A 16335-nucleotide genomic window follows, 5' to 3' on the forward strand; every position below is an offset into this window, starting at 1 on the left:
ACATGGAAACAACCTAAATGTCCATCCACAGATGACTAGATAAAGAAGTTACAGTATATTTATACAATGGAATACTATTCAGACATAACAAAGAATAAAATAATCCCATTTGCAGCAACATGGATGGCCCTGGAGAATGCCATTCTAAGTGAAGTAAGCCAGAAAGAGAAAGAAAAATACCATATATCACTTGTATGTAGAATCTAAAAAAAAAAAAAAAAAATCAAACTTATTTATAAAACAGACCGACACAGAAAAACTTATGGTTACCAGTGGGGGAATGGGGTAGGATGTGATAAACTGGGAGCTAGAGATTTGCAGATACTAATATATAAAACAGATAAACAAGTTCATGCTTGGGAACTATATTCACAGGGAATATATATAGCACAGGGAACTATATTCAGTATCTTATAGTGACTTACTGTGAAAAAATATGTATGTATGTTCATGTATGACTGAAGCATTATGCAGTACACCAGAAACTGACACACTGTAAATTGACTATACTTCAATTAAAAAAAATACATATATATATATATATATACACAAAAAAAAACCTTTTCACTGCTCAATTTAATGAAAATGCAGATGAAGCTTGCTTTCTAGCAGTAGTTTTCAAAATCTTAAGCAGTGAAAATTTGTTAATCAAGTAGTAACTGATTTCCCCCCCTTGTTGCCCCCCTTTTCCATCTGGAGAATTTCTGATAGTCTTATCTTTCATTCTGCTCCTGAGCTGACTTCTGTAGGAACAAGCCCCTCTTCTCAAATTGAGGTACGTGATGGTTATGCAGTCTGAGGTTATTATACTGAGAAAATGGCCACATCCAACCCCTGGCAGCACAGGGTGGGGAATAAACAAACACGGAATATCCATGAATCAGTTGATTTCCTAAGTTTAACAGTTTTAACGTCCCATACTTACGAGCTTTGAATACCTCAATTTTTAAAGATTAGACTGAAGGACAAGACAGGAGGGGGGCTAACGGCACTCACTCTTCTTTCCTTTTCATCTTCTCTCTGGCCTGCTGGGCTTTGGTGAGAATAAACCACTGCAGGTTTGCTGGATCGCAAAGGATCGGGATGTTAAAATGCCCAAGCTCGTGCAGGCTTGGGGCGTATCTGTCACTGCAATCAAACAGAAAAGAAGAATCACTAAGCCCTCCAGCCCCTAGTCCACCCCTAAAGAATCAATTTTGTCTGATTAATGGAAAAGGAATTCATCAAGAAAACCAATTTTAAAGGAAAATCCACTTTAAAAAGCAAAACTGATGGGAAGTTTTGCTGTCCCCAGAGACACCCGATCAGGAAGACCACACATTCATGGCCCTGTGACCTTTCTCATGGTAAGGCCTGTATTCACAATCTCTATTTACAGGATGTTCTAGTGACTTGATCTTTCAGTCCTCTCGAGTGTTGCCAACAGAGGCAGACACTCCTTCAATTCCAAAGAGTCACACACAGAATTATAAAAGCATTTAAGGCACGTTACACTCACAGCTGATCTGAGTGAATGAATAAAAGTAATTCTGGTTTTAGATACTTACCTGTTAAGGATCATCTGTAAACCGTGCAGACTTCGGGGGTGGAAAGGAACTCTGCTTTTCAGCAGTCTGTTATAGAACACGTCCAGGAGGGAGTAATACTCTTCAAGTGTCAACACTGGCTGTAATTCTTCAATATAAACAACTTGGATACCACCTAGAAGATAGCTTATTTGGTCTTCCAAAAGCATCAGCCTCCTCTGCAGGTCAAAGTAACTTGGTAATCTTTCAAAAAGCTACAGTGTTAAAAAAAAAAAAAAAAGGCAATATTTAGTTTTGTTACTTTAATAGCCAAAATTTAAGACTCCAATAAATGGTATTGAGAAATTTTAACAAGAAAATTATTTTCCTAAAAGAAATGTTTAAGTGATAAGAAAAAGACTATGTAATGCTGGAAATACTAATATTCAAAACAAACCACTGTAAATTTTAGGAATTTTTAGATAGGAGTTGAAGAGCCTGCAGGAAAAAAATATGTTCCAAACAAAAATAAGTCCTAATATTTATTCAGGTAAGAATCTTAAATGAGGTTAGAAAGATTAAATGGTAGAATAAAGAACGGTTTTAGAAATAAAGCATATGTATTTCAACTCCAAGCCTGTTTTTCTTTGGAGTTTAATTCAGCTACATTCATTTATGGAGCCCCTACCAGATACTTTTTAGCACCCAACTGGGCCCTTGGTGTGGAGAGGTTATAAATGAGTTCATCAAGGGGAGTGGGAAGGGATAAACTTGGGAGATTGAGATTTGCAAAACCACTATATATAAAAATAGATTAAGAACAAATTTCTGCTGTATAGCACAGGGAACTATATTCAGTATCTTGTAATAACCTTTAGTGAAAAAATATGAAAACAAATAAATGTATATATATGCAAGACTGGGCCACTGTGCTGTTCACCAGAAACTGCCACATTGTTTCAAGATATTTCAAGAAAAAAACAAAACAAAACCCCCAAACCCGAGTCCATGTCCCTGCTTGCCAGGGGCTCAGGGTCAGGGTGCAGGGACACAAAACAAACAGCACTCAGCGTACTCGGCGCCAGGTCAGGGGGAAGGGATTGGAGGTTCAAGCGAAAGTTTCTAAGCAAGTCTAATGCGATCGATATGAAAAGACAAACAGGATTTAGAGAAGCGTAGATGCTTGTGGGAAAGTTTCAGGGGAAGAAAACAGCACGTGCCATCGTGGAAGCACACACAGGGACAGCAGAGGTGGCTGCTGTGGCCGGAGGGGCGGGGCTGAAGGGGCAGGCAGCGCGGTCAGGGAAGGGCCTGGTGCGCTACGTCAAGGGCTCAGATTTCACACAGAAAGCTGCGGTTAGACAACTTCCAGAGGAGGTGAAAGGGATCAAAAACTCTGCAATAATAAGAGCAATAGTATCAAAATTCTACAAATCATTTATAATATACTTCTAACACTTTGCGAAAAATTACCACCTACTTTTCAATTTTTCTCTCAATGGGTTATTCGTGTGTAAATGGTAACTACATTGTAAAAACTTTTGAGAGAAGTGTACAGCCATAGAGCTTTCATCCAGTTTCCCCAGTGGTGACATCCTGCAAAACCATATACTGTCACAGCCAGGAAATGGACGTGGCTACAATCCACTAACCTCATTCAGATTTCATCGTCTTACTTGCACTTGTGTGTTTAAGTGTATGCAGTTTTATCACGTGTGCGGTTGCATGCCAGACCGCAGGCAAGATGCAGAACGGTTCCGTCACAAGGACCCCTCCTGCTACACTTCCACAGCCACGGACACCTCTGCTTCCCCTCTCCCCGACCCCTGGCAACCACTCCCCCCACCCCGATTGTATTACTTGAAGAGTGTTACGTAAATGGACTCGTACAGCACGCAATCTCGGGAGACTGGCTTCTTTCACTCAGCACATCCCCCCGGGCTGCTGCTGTACCGGCAGTTCACGCCTCCTGTCGCTGGGTGGTGGGCTGCTGCAGGAGGTGCCAGTTTGTACCACCTTCAAACACTGAAGGATATTAGGGTTTTCCCCCTAGTTTTTGGCCACCATGAACATTAGTGTACAGTTTCTGTGTGAACATAATTTTTCACTTCTCTAGTGGAAACGCCCAAGAGGGCAGCTGCCGAACCACGTGGTAAGCAAGTGGTTATAAGAAACTGCCAGACTCTTCCAGAGAGCTTGTGCCATTTTACATTCTCAACAGCAATGGATGAGTGAGATCCAGTTTTCTGCATCCTTGCCAGCATTTGGGGGTGTCATTATTTTTCATTTCAGACATCCTGACAGGTGCACAATGATATCTCACTGCAGGTTCAATTTGCATTTCTCTGCAGCTTTTCATGTGCCTCTGTCATCTGTATGTGCTCGTCTGTGACATATCTGTTCTTGTCTTTTGCCCATTTTCTAACTGCATTTTTTTTTAATTGTTGAGTTTGGAGTGTTCTTTACTTAGATATGTAATTCTTTATATATTTAGATAAGACTGTCAGGTACATGGTTTGCAAGTATTTTTTTAAACAAATATTCGATTTGAACATTTAATCAAAGATACATGAATGGCAAATAAGCACATGAAAATATGCCCATCATCATTCACCATTAGAGAAATGCAAATTAAACTCACAATGAGGTAATACCACACACCTATTAGAGTAGCTAAAGGGAAAAAGATAACCACAGCAAATGTTGGCAGTTCTTAAAATGTATCTGGCTATTCCACTTTTAGGTATTTACCCAAGAGGAAAGGAAATATATGTCCACATAAACATCTGCAGGTAAGTGTTCACAGCAGCTTTATTTCTAGTGGCCCAAAATGGACATAACCCCACATCCATCAATAAGTGAATGGACAAACAAACTACGTGGAAACAACAAGGAATAAATTCTTTATACGTGGAAGAGCATGGATGAATCTCCAAATAATTAAGCTGAGTGAAACCAATCAGATCGTCCCCCAACCTGCGCTTTGATTCTACTTACAGAAACCTCTAGAGATGTAAACTCATCTACAGGGACACAGAGGGGGCCGTGGCTGCCTCGGGAGGGGATGCAGGATGGAGGAGAAGGTTTACAAAGGGTGATGGGTGTGCTTACCATCTTGATAATGGTAATGGTTTCACAGATATTTACATACGTCACACCTCATCAAATTATACATATTAAATATGTGCAGCTTACTGTCAATTATACCACAGTAAATCTGTTCAGAACAAAACAACAGAATGCAGGCCTTAAAAAGCTGTCCTTCAGAAAAGACTATTAAATTTCCAAATAAAAATGGACTTAAAAAAATTAGTCCTCTAAGAATTCTAACTACATAAAATTAAACATCTGATCTACAAACAGCTGAAACTATGATTACAAATTTTTTTCAGTTCACTGACATATTAGCACATGCTAGTTTGAAACAAAAGTCTGTTGACAAATCAGAGATTTTTTTTGCTTTGAGAGCTTTTTCTTACCTTTGTCCAGTGATGATGGACATCCATGGTTCCTAGCATCACGTGGCCCACTGCACTCACCCCGGACCGGTCTGTGAATATTACTGTACATCCTGATGATAAAGCAACAGAGCCTCTGGTCACTGTCCAGACAGGCTTCATTCTTTTAGCACTGTGCAAATACTGAAATTTAGTATACAAATTCAGGATTAAATTTGGTATAAGCTTAAAGGCTGATTTTCTGTCACTTTTATTCAGAGTAACAGATGTAAAACTTCAGCTGTGATTAAGTCACATCTATACAGACTTGTAACACTTAGTCTTCCTTTAAAATTGACAGATGTGTATAGCAGTTAAGGGAGATGTATTTTAAAAGCAAATGGAGGGGAGAGTAGAGCTCAGTGGTAGAGCACATGCTTAGCATGCACGAGGTACTGGGTTCAATCCCCAGTCCCTCCATTAAAAAAAAAAAAAAAAAAAAAAAGCAAAGACATGGAAACAACCTAAACATCCATCAACAGATGACTGGATAAAGAAGCTGTGGTATATTTATACAATGGAAGACTACTCAGCCATAAAAAATAATAAAATGCCATTTGCAGCAACATATATGTCCCTGGAAAATGTTATTCTCAGTGAAGTAAGCCAGAAAGAGAAAGAAAAATACCATACGGTATCACTTACATGTGGAATCTAAAAAAAAAAAAGAGAGAGACAAACGAACTTATCTACAAAACAGAAACAGACTCACAGACATAGAAAACAAACTTACAGTTACCAGGGGAGGGAGTGGGAAGGGATAAATTGGGAGCTCAAGATTTGCAGATACTAATAAATGTAAAATAGATAAACACGTTCATGCTGTATAGCACAGGGAACTACATTCAGTATCTTGTAGTAACTTATGGTGAAAAAGAATATGGAAATGGATATATGTATGTTCCTATGTGACTGAAGTATTGTGCTGTACACCAGAAATTGACACAAGATTGTAAACTGACTATACTTCATAAAAATTGAAGGGAAAAAAAAAGCAAATGGAAATCGTTTACCTTTTGCATTTTTCAGTGTTTCCAAGTTCTGCTGGGCTAGGCGGCCTAGACTGTGCAGCTGGCTACAGCGATGCGCGATGCCCCAGCTCCTCTGCCACCTGGTCCAACAGAGCACACAGCACGTGAGGCCGCGTCCCCGCAGGGGGAAGCTTGTGCTCAGCCCCAGCTGCCCGATCCCCATGAAAGCTGGAGTTTCTTTCTCAAGTCGGCACACTCACTCACTCAGTGAGCCGTTTCCAAATGAACTCACTTCTCAAGAAGCAACCAAATGGAAAATGACTTGTTTACTAGAGGGTAAAAATATTACTACTATATTCAGCTATCCAAAGATTTAGAACTAGCAAACACACGATGTTTCTCTTTTAAAATAAGAGGCTGAAATGGGAAAAACTTGGAAAACAATCTTTTTCTTCTCCACTTTGTTTGATGATGATGATTCTGTCTTAGATTTAAGTTCCAATTAGGAATTCCAGATAGTTTACCAGAGCCCTTTTATCATATTCGAGGGCAAGTGATTTTTATGACATCATGTATCACTTCTTGGCCTTTCGGCTAAGATCAAGTGTACGACATCATGTAATCTGTTTACTTCACAGATGAACATTAAATCTCAGTGACCAGGTGGAACTTGGTGTTCCAATGATGTCACAGAGGTCCTGCTGTGGACATGTAAAGGGCATTCAGTGGTATCAGAAAACCCCACCTTTGAATTGTAATCCTGTGATTTACTAGTTCTGTGGCCTTGAACAAACTGCTTCTAGTCTTCCTACGGTTTCTCTGTCATATGTGCCAAGTAGGGACATTACCCACAGCACAGATAGTGCAAATCAAAGGGTGAAACACATGTAAGGAGTAAGGAAGGCACTCAAACAAACTCTCAAAAAAACTTAGGTTCCTTCTTTGTTCTAACAGCAATTCTGAAGAATGTCATTTCTAATAAAGTGAAAATGGCTTTTAATATTTTCCCTTTAACCCCCAATGTCATCAGTCACAATGCTTCCTTTTGCTGGAGACTTGGTTAATTTCCCAGTAAGTGGAGAACTCTCATGTCCTCAGTCCTCAAACGTTTTGGTCTCAGAACCCCTCTGCACTCTTAAAAACTGAGAGCCCCGAAGAGCTTTTGTTTATGTGGGTTATAGCTACTGATATTTACCAGAGTAAGAATTTGAGCTGAGGAATTTCTCCACTGTATTGTAAAACAATGTTTATTTCTGTTTATGTTTAAGAAACCCTTTCATTTTCCTAACCCCAGTCTGCTTTGACAGATCTCTTAAAATTTATTTATAAAAAGTTATTTTCATGCATATTAATTTGTTTATTTACAAATCTTCAAAAAGGATCTTATTTGGTTTTCAGTTAGAAAAGGCTATGTTAGTAGATCGTGGAATTGGAAGAGCCCCTGTAACCAAAGCTCGGCCTAAAACTAGTGATGCGATGGTAAGAGAGCGGCTACAGACACCCTACACGTCCCCAGTGTAAACGCTTTCCTGCGAAGTCTGAATTAGCTTAGACAACTACGATTTGCATATACAAGAACAGAACATATGCGTACTATCCGTATTCTACAAGCACAGGAGAAAGGTGCAGTCATGGTGCCCAGTCATTTGGTTCAATATAAGAAAAAAGTCTTGATAATAAGGGTTGAAAACAACAAAACAGGCTACTGCGAACAGTAATAGAAATTTAAGCACTCAGACCAGATGACAGTATCTCAGGGCTCTTGGGGGCGGGGTGGGCATGACAATCACGTGACCCCTCCTTTCCCCTTCCTTAGGGTCGTAACAGCTGTTAAAACTTTTTATAATAAACTTCAGCACGTGTGATATCTAGGTTTATAAAAACTTACTTAAAAAGTCATGTTATATGGTGACTATAAATAACACGGTATTACATTTTTGAAATTTGCTGAAAGAGTAGATCTTAAAAGTTCTTATCACAAGAAAAAAAATTTCTGTAACTATGTATGGTGACAGATATTAACTAGACTTACTGTAATCATTTTGCAGTGTATATAAGCAATGAATTATTATGTAATACACCCGAATTGTTACGCCAATTATACCTCAATTAAAAATAAGAAAAAAAGTCATGCTATGTAACACAGAACCAAAGAATACAACATTTTTTCTCTCCCTTCCTCTTTTTAAACTTGAATACCAATCTTACATGATGGGGAAATAATTATCTTTTATACATTATGTGCATATGGAAAAGGATATTTTCTTACAAACTTATTATGTAAAAAACCAGTTATTATGCTAAAAATGTCAGTATCAAAACCTTACTTCACTATTTTAAACAAGAAATTCCTAACAGTTTTCTTAAATAAACATTTGACTGTTTTCATGAAAAGGTAACTGAAGAATATTTAGTTACCAGAATAATTAAGGATGCAAATATTTAACTGTTGAAACCTTTACCCACATGCTTATTTTACTCTCTAAATTAGGTTTTCTCTCCTTCATTACCTGATGTCTGAGAGCTGCAGCTGATGGGACAGTTCATCTTTTAAACGATCTAGTTCTTTTCTAAGCGGCAAACTGTTCTTCAGCTTTTTAACAGCACTTTCCCCGTTGTTATCTAACCAGGACCTAGAAGGGAAAACAGACACACACTTTGCAGTACTAACTGTAACGGGAACATTTCTACTACTCCAAGACGTGCTCAGCACCTTAAAGCAGCCCCCATGTAAACTGAGTTTCCAGTCAAACATTTTACTGAAACTTAAGTACTCTTACCAAGTCTGTTCATGTAGAATAAATACCTACTTCTAAAACAGGTCTCTTAGAGAACTGCCAGCAGCTGTTAAATCACATTCTGGTTATGACAAACAAATCAGATTTTAACTATGCCAAAACTGTCACTAGATTTCCAGAGGTGGGATGATTTTTAAAAACATTAGAGATGCTTCAAACCTCACTTATGGTTATTGCAACTGTCAGCAGGCCACACGAGATGGTCACTACTTCAGTCCCGCACACGCAGGGCGGCCGCCCTCCTCCTACTGAAGCAAACGAGCAGATGCCATTTCAGTACAGCCGGGCTGCGACAAAGTCAATCCGGAGAAGCATCTCAGGGTGCAGGCGACATTTAAAAGGCAATGTTTCCTGACGAAGGAACTCGTGAAGATTACTTTGTGGATTCCTTTATTTTAACCTTGGCTATTAGTGCCCCGAGCTCTCCCCGCTTTCTCCCTCAGCTCTCTATCCCATCCTTCCGCGGCTCAGATCTGACCCATCTCCAAGTCTCCAACCACCCGCACCCCTCGGGTGGGTCCGTTCACCCCTCTGCTTCTCCACACCCAACTGAATGCCAGCTCTTGGCTCATCTCAGCCACTTCAGCCTACGATCACCTCCTCCCCTCTTTTATTTGCTCCCCATCAACCATATAAGAGGCTCAGCAGAAAGGAAAAACAGTCTACAGAGGGAACACGCACATGTTGTGCGGCGCCCATCCCGGGACATCTGACATCTCCTGTGGGATACTGTCGGGGTGGTTGGCCGTTAACAAGTAACACTGCAGAAGGGCTCACGTCCATCTCAGAAATGCGTGCCAAACACGCCTTGTAAAGGTTCCTTTTAATAGTCATCTTAAAGGTTTTAGATGTTGTGATCTACAACATTTAAAAAATTATCAAGACTCACAGAACCAACCAAAACATCTGTATGTACCAAATCTTTCTCCTGAAAGCCTAACAGCGTGTTGTACTGGGAATACGAGGACGACACGTGCAGTAAGGAACAGAGAGATAAGCAGCTGGAACAGAATGTACAAGCTTCTATGAGAACAGAGGAAGAATTAAGTCTGCTTGGAAGGTTCTACAGAGCAGGTGATATGGGACCTGGAACCTGAGAGATGGATCAGATTTTTTCAGGCAGATTGGTGAGAGGGAAGGGAACACCAACCATGCTGGTGCACAGGGAACTGTAAGATGAACCAACGTGCCCAGATCACATGATGTCTGGAGGGAAGGGGGCATGAGATGAGACCGGAGAGGCTTCTGTGTCTGTGACCATAAAAGGTCTTGCACACTGGGGAAAGGAATTGGGAACTTACCCTCCAGGTAAAGGTGTTCCACCTTTTTTTTTTTTTTAATTAAGTATAGTTGATTTACACTGTTGTGCTAGTGTCTGGTGTTCAGCCAGGTGATTCACTTTTATATATATATTTATATATAAATATTCTTTTCCATTCTGGTTTGTTACAGGATGTTGAATATTGTTCCCTGTGCTATACAGTACAACCTTGCTATTTATTTTATATGTAATAGTTTGTTTCTGCTAATCCAAAACTCCTAACTTATCCTTTCCTCACCAGCTTAAAGGTGTTCCTTTAAGGAACATGTTTTTGATTCACTAACTGTGTGTAGTCAGTAATAATTCTTCCCACCCCTCTTTAAGAATACTGGTAAAGATTCTGTCATTTCTGCATGTGTGAGAAATAAGAAAATAAGTAAAAATATCTTACTTTATATCACTGACTACTAATAGCTATCATAATTTTTCAACCTTTTCCTCATTTATTAAGTAATACATGTTAATCAATTTACTTTAAATCATTTAAGAAAAAGGATGATTTGTTGACATATGAATTACCAAATGGCATACTGTGTTTGGTTTGTGGACCAAATGTTTTAAAATATAGACTGAATATAATCTGATGATTATATATTCATGACCTGATTTTTGGAATTTTTACATTTCGTGTATAAAATTTAAGTGGTCTGGTTTAACGATTTTTGTGTTTTGTTTCTAACAAAATGAGATAAAAATGAAAGTTCAAAACACAGTATTTAATTCTCTACCTGTCTATGCAGATATTAAACCTAGCTACAAAGATAAAGACATGTTTTCCAGCTGACCCCTGGGGAGTCAGCAGCCGTCGCGCACAGGGAGCACCCGGATCCTGGTTTCTAAAAATCATTCCCTACCAGAAAGAACCAGGGCCTCTCGGCAAAATGGCTCCACCCAACACTGCATGGCAGGGACAGTCCACATGAGCCTGGAATATCCTGGTGAACCAGAAAGTGAGAGAGCCCTCAGAGGATGATGGGGACAGAGGAGCCTGCTGGAAGGGATGACAAGATTAGAGAATTATCATTTGGAACCACCGTCACAATATGAGATTCGGGCGAAAATCATCAATGAATACTTGAGGTAAGGGGCAAAAATGTGGCAAGTAGAAGGACACATACTTTATCACAGCCCTATGTAGCTCCTCAAAAGAAACTAACTGAAAGGAAAGACAGTGGAAAAAACTGGGAGACACCACCTTAATCACATGGTTCAAGTCAGTATCACTAGTAATAGGCTCAGTCAACATCATATGCCTCCGACATAATCCACTGAAAACAACACACGTCACTTTGGGGGTATACCTGCCAAGTATGCATAATCTGGCTCTAATTATGAAGAAATTATCAGATAAACTCAAAATACTCAAGCTGAGGGACATTCTACAGAATAACACCACAGTGATAAAAGACAAGAAAACACCGAGGAACCATTCCGGATGAAAGGAGACTGCAGACACTGAAGTTACGACGTGCAGTTTGAAGGACACTGACTTGGCCTATGAACAAGAGGAAGCGTGAATAAATGCCTGACAGGAGTTAAAGCACGATCATAAACTTCCCCAGCGTTGTGGAGAAGTCATTCCAATGCTGCAGTCGTCCGACGTGGTATTTCCTGGACATTCGGGCTGATTCAGAACTTAGACATTGAGAGTGAAGTAAAACTACCTGAATAAACTTTAAGTGGAAAAAATGGGAGCCTGACATTTACTGAATGGCAGAAGCTGGCATAACAGTGTTTTCGATGGTTTTTCTAGTCCCATGACACCCTGTTCTTAGTGGGACAGACACTACACAAGGGGTAATTTTGTTTAGATACATACGGATCCTGTTGGGTCCTTCCAGATACAAATTCTACCATTAAAATACATTTTTGTTATATTATTTGATAATCAGAGAATATATGCAAAATATGGAAATACTAAAAGTCACAACACAGAGTAGCATTTCCTACTTTATTTTTAGACCGGTAAATTTTCTAGACTGGCATATAATTAAAAAAACACTTGAAGCGTTAAACATTTCATTTTATCCTTTTTATACAGTATAAAGTGATTCTGCAGTAAGATACAGCACAATTTGCTGGGAAATTCAAAATCACACATGTCCTAGGATGTAGACTGAAATGTAATTACCAGGTACAGTGAGAAAATAGATTAAATGGAGCTTTTTATGACCTGGTAATTCCTCTATGTGGTATCTTTTTAAAAAAAACCTGATTTACTTTCACAATTTCTGTGTTTTATTTCAAAATGGTGAGAGAATTTCAGCCTGCACTTCTCTGCAGAAACAAAAGCAAAATTACTTGACCGTTCACACTAAATAATACTGCTATATTTTTTAACATTACGTTCTGAGATATTAGAAATATCTTAGTATGCTTTCAAGAATAAATTTCGCTCAGGTGAATGCAATTTGTAAATCAGGTGAAGATCAGTTTGATGTAAATTTGCAGAATCATCATCATTTAGTATGTGCTCCTTGTGAGGCCTATTCTATAAACTGCAAATAGAATACAGATGAGTCAAACAATACAAGAATGAAAATAAAGACAAACTGACCAGAATGCCCACGGTGGTGAACAGGTTCTGGCCGAGTTACAGGTACCCTCAATCTGATGAGGGGGCAGTCACTCGACTCATATGATTTGGAAGCTCTCATATAGTTCAACAATTTTATAATTATTTGCAAAATAATTAAAAATTTAAAAAATTAATAAAACAAGGTACCATTCTGGCTTTGATAACATACATTCCTGGAATCCTTACTGGGAAGAACTTAACATGAAACAAAGTGCTGGACCAACCTCATCAGGGGGTCCCTCAAACTGGGCAAGGTCCACATTTGGGAAAATGTCCAGACTGGCTGGAAGGGGCTCTGGGCCTATGTGAACACATTGGAACAGGGAAACCGGGTGAGGCTATGGAGATAAGAGATGAGATCTCCCAAATTTGTACAACTCTCATTACTGGGCATCGGCACTCTAAGGCACGCTGGTAAAGGCAACACAGATTTTTCTGCAGCATTTTATCTCCGTGACAATTTACTCAACGTGCCCAAAGAGCAGGATGTATTCCTCTTGCCCTTTTCACTGCAGAGCTACCCTCTCCCATCCTACCCAGCCTGGACTATCCGCTCTAAAATTACACTCAGTAAGCTAAACTCAGACTCCACGAGGTGTGATGATCTGGTTCGGGAAAGTCACTAAGACAATAGCAATGCTCAAGAAATCAAACCCAGGGGCCTCTAGTCTAAGAATTAAAAACTAAACAAAACAGAAATCTCTAACTAGCAGATTTTAGAAGACAGACATTGAGGAGGAAGACTGAAGGTGATACCAGTCAACTCTCAATCCTCTCCAGCCCAAGAAAAATGCAGGGAAGTAAAAGATATGGACATAGCATTATACCAAGAACCAGCCACAACCCCATCCCAGCTCTTCTGTAAGCAACTCTGAATGCTGTCTGTTTCACTTAGGAGAATTCTGTATTAATTTGAAATCACAGTTTTAAAGCGAATGCAAGATTTCTGTTTTAAACAAGGCTAAAACATGTAATGCTCCACCACTGTTAGTTTTATCTGGCGAAGCTAAGAAAAGAAAGGTTCTATCTGGCTAATAATGGGTTTGTTTCAATGTCTGAGAAGATAGCTACTGACAAGTGGATCTGGATAATGATGGTCAGTACATTAGAAAGTTAAATTTCCACTGATTTCAATTTCTAAAGCTGTGGTCTATTTAACTCATGTTGCTATCCTCTTTAAGAGTGGACAAATCCAAATGAGCTTGTCCTGGTTAACTGTCAACATGAGAACTTGAATTTAAAACAAAGTACACCTCTGGAGGAAATCAAGAATTTATAGTAACACAACTCATCTCTACACAGAAATTTTCCTTAAGACAAAGCAACTGTTGCTAAAAACAGGAGATGTTTTTCAGTAAACACTAATGAAATCAACAGAGGTATTATTTTAAAAAAAAACGGCCCTCTACATCATTGCCAGGTCACTTCTACCCCTACCATCTATATTAAGCTACTTCACATTTCCATTTGAAACCTCAGTTCTCCATCCCGAGCCTCCAGCACTTCGCATCCACACTTACTCAAAAATCCTTTAATTCAGTGTAATCAAAATGCTGGATGGGTTTTACGAATCTATGAAGCAGATTAGCAGAAAGAGAGATGATTAAAACATGTGTCCTACTCTTAAAAAGTTAACTCTCTAAGGGGGAGGGTATAGCTCAGTGGTAGAGCGTGTGCTTAGCATGCACGAGGTCCTGGGTTCAAGCCCCAGAACCTCCATTAAAATAAATAATAAAAAAATAAAATAAACTAAAAACCTAATTAACCTCCCCCTCTAAAGACACAAACAAAAAAACCCACTCTCTAGTATAGTGTAATATAATACAATGGAAAAGAGTGTACTTTGATTAGAGACTGAGGAGTTTTACAGGATGAACTACATACAAATAAGGACACGATAAATACTCGGCTTGGACAAGGAACCCGGTGGGACCCCACTTATCCTGGTGAACTGGCTCTTCAGTTTCCACCCGTTTTCATTACTGTGCCAGTTGCGCAGTCTGAGTTCTGGGTCCTTAGACCCTTTACCAGGGGTAACTTGGGGAGTAGAATTTTTAAAACTTAAACAAAACAACCTCCTGCATGTGTTTGGTATCAAAAGTTCAAAAGGCCAAAAAATCAAATACAATTAGAAGTATTCCGGCAACCTTAAGTAAGAAACATGAAATTTCTTTTTTGTAATGGTTACTGGATTAGCTATACTTAATAGCATTACTTTGCCTGGAAAATTAGACTTTAAACATGGCCGCAAGTACGTTTAGTTAAATAAAAACTCTTACATACGTTAGGGTTGTTTCCGTTCTCCAGACTTGCTCGAGGTCTTCGTCTGGGTCCTTGAATCCAGTGAAGGAGTAGTAAGACTTGTCCCATTTGATGGGCCTGTCAGACATCCCTTTGGCCTCTTTGAGAGGCTGGGAATGCACATTATTATTCAAGCTTTGGACATGTTCAGTAGATAAACTGCAGGAGTTGAGAATATACAATACTGTGCTTAGCAGATCTCTGGTGTGCAAAGTAAATCTGACTGCTCGAAACCCTAGAGAATATAATTCCCCCAAACAATTAATACAGAGGGTCATTCGCTTGACTTTAAAAACATTCTTTAATATAACATTTATAGAACCAAAATCTTTAAAAACACTCCATTACCGATTAAAATTCACCCTATTAGCAAATCAGCTGTAAATAGAAAACTCTGTCCCTTCTCCAAAACTGTGCCACACTACCCTAAGCTTCATGAAGTCCCTGAATTGTTAACCCCCTTTTCTAGTTTAGCACCAGTGGCCAGACCCACCCCAGCCCATGAGGGGGATTCATATTTTCAATGCTCTTCATAAATTTGGTCTCTACAGTCTAAGGGATGGACAAGCTTTCCTATGAGCAAGTGTCCCCCTAGACAGTTTCCAGCGCTCAGTGCAGGGGGGAGGGGGAGGGAAGGGGAGGGCGGAGGGAGGGGGAGGCTATCCTGTGAAAGTGGTTCAGAGGAGAGGGGCCAATTCAGGCTCAGTGGTCACAGAAACTCATCTCAACTTTTCTCTCTGAGTTTGTCCTCATGCTTCCCCATCCAACTAGCTAGTGACTCACTATTTTCAGAAGCGACTCAAAATTCCCTAATTTTAAAAAAAGTTAGTGCTTCATAATCCGATTAAAAAAAAAACTGGGAGTGGGGTGGGGAAGTAATTAGGTATGTATGTATATATATATTTATTTATTTTAATGGAGGTACTGGGGATTGAACCCAGGACCTTGTGCATGCTGAGCATTCTCTCTACCCCTGAGCTATGCCCTCCCTTTCCCAAAAACTGTTTAAATTGGTTTAAAAAATTATAGAAGTATTACATAAGTATATCCTTATTGCAAAATTATATAAAGTCAAGTCTCCTGTTGACAGGCACACAACCTCACACTTCCACTCAATATAACACTATTAAGTTAGGTACACAAGCATTTAGATCTGCACTATCTAAAATCTGATAGCTACTAGCCATACGTGGCTATTTAAAATGAAAGTAATTGAAATTAAATAAAATGTAAAATTCAGCTCCACACTAGCCACACTGCAAGTGCTCAACAGCCACACGGGGCTAGTGCCGGCCACGCCAGACGGCGCGGATACAGGACATTTACATCACCACAGAGAGTTCTCTGGGACGGCCCTGCTCTGC

At 39.4% G+C, this 16335-nt stretch overlaps 1 protein-coding gene across 3 annotated transcripts in view; it reads right to left on the minus strand.

Annotated features, from left to right (window-relative positions):
• The window catches only part of TCAIM (T cell activation inhibitor, mitochondrial), a 41738-nt gene that overhangs the window by 7526 nt on the left and 17877 nt on the right, over window positions 1-16335 (minus strand). For all 3 annotated transcript variants that reach the window (XM_064496650.1, XM_010982781.3, XM_064496651.1), the window contains 6 exons: window positions 14954-15206; window positions 8484-8606; window positions 6016-6113; window positions 4985-5076; window positions 1548-1780; window positions 997-1128 (listed from right to left, as the gene is read on the minus strand). In XM_064496650.1, coding sequence (XP_064352720.1) covers window positions 997-1128; window positions 1548-1780; window positions 4985-5076; window positions 6016-6113; window positions 8484-8606; window positions 14954-15206 — 931 coding nt within the window. The remainder of the gene's footprint in view (window positions 1-996; window positions 1129-1547; window positions 1781-4984; window positions 5077-6015; window positions 6114-8483; window positions 8607-14953; window positions 15207-16335) is intronic.

This window comes from Camelus dromedarius, chromosome 17 (genome assembly GCF_036321535.1).
Source record: "Camelus dromedarius isolate mCamDro1 chromosome 17, mCamDro1.pat, whole genome shotgun sequence".
Lineage (NCBI taxonomy): Eukaryota > Metazoa > Chordata > Mammalia > Artiodactyla > Camelidae > Camelus > Camelus dromedarius.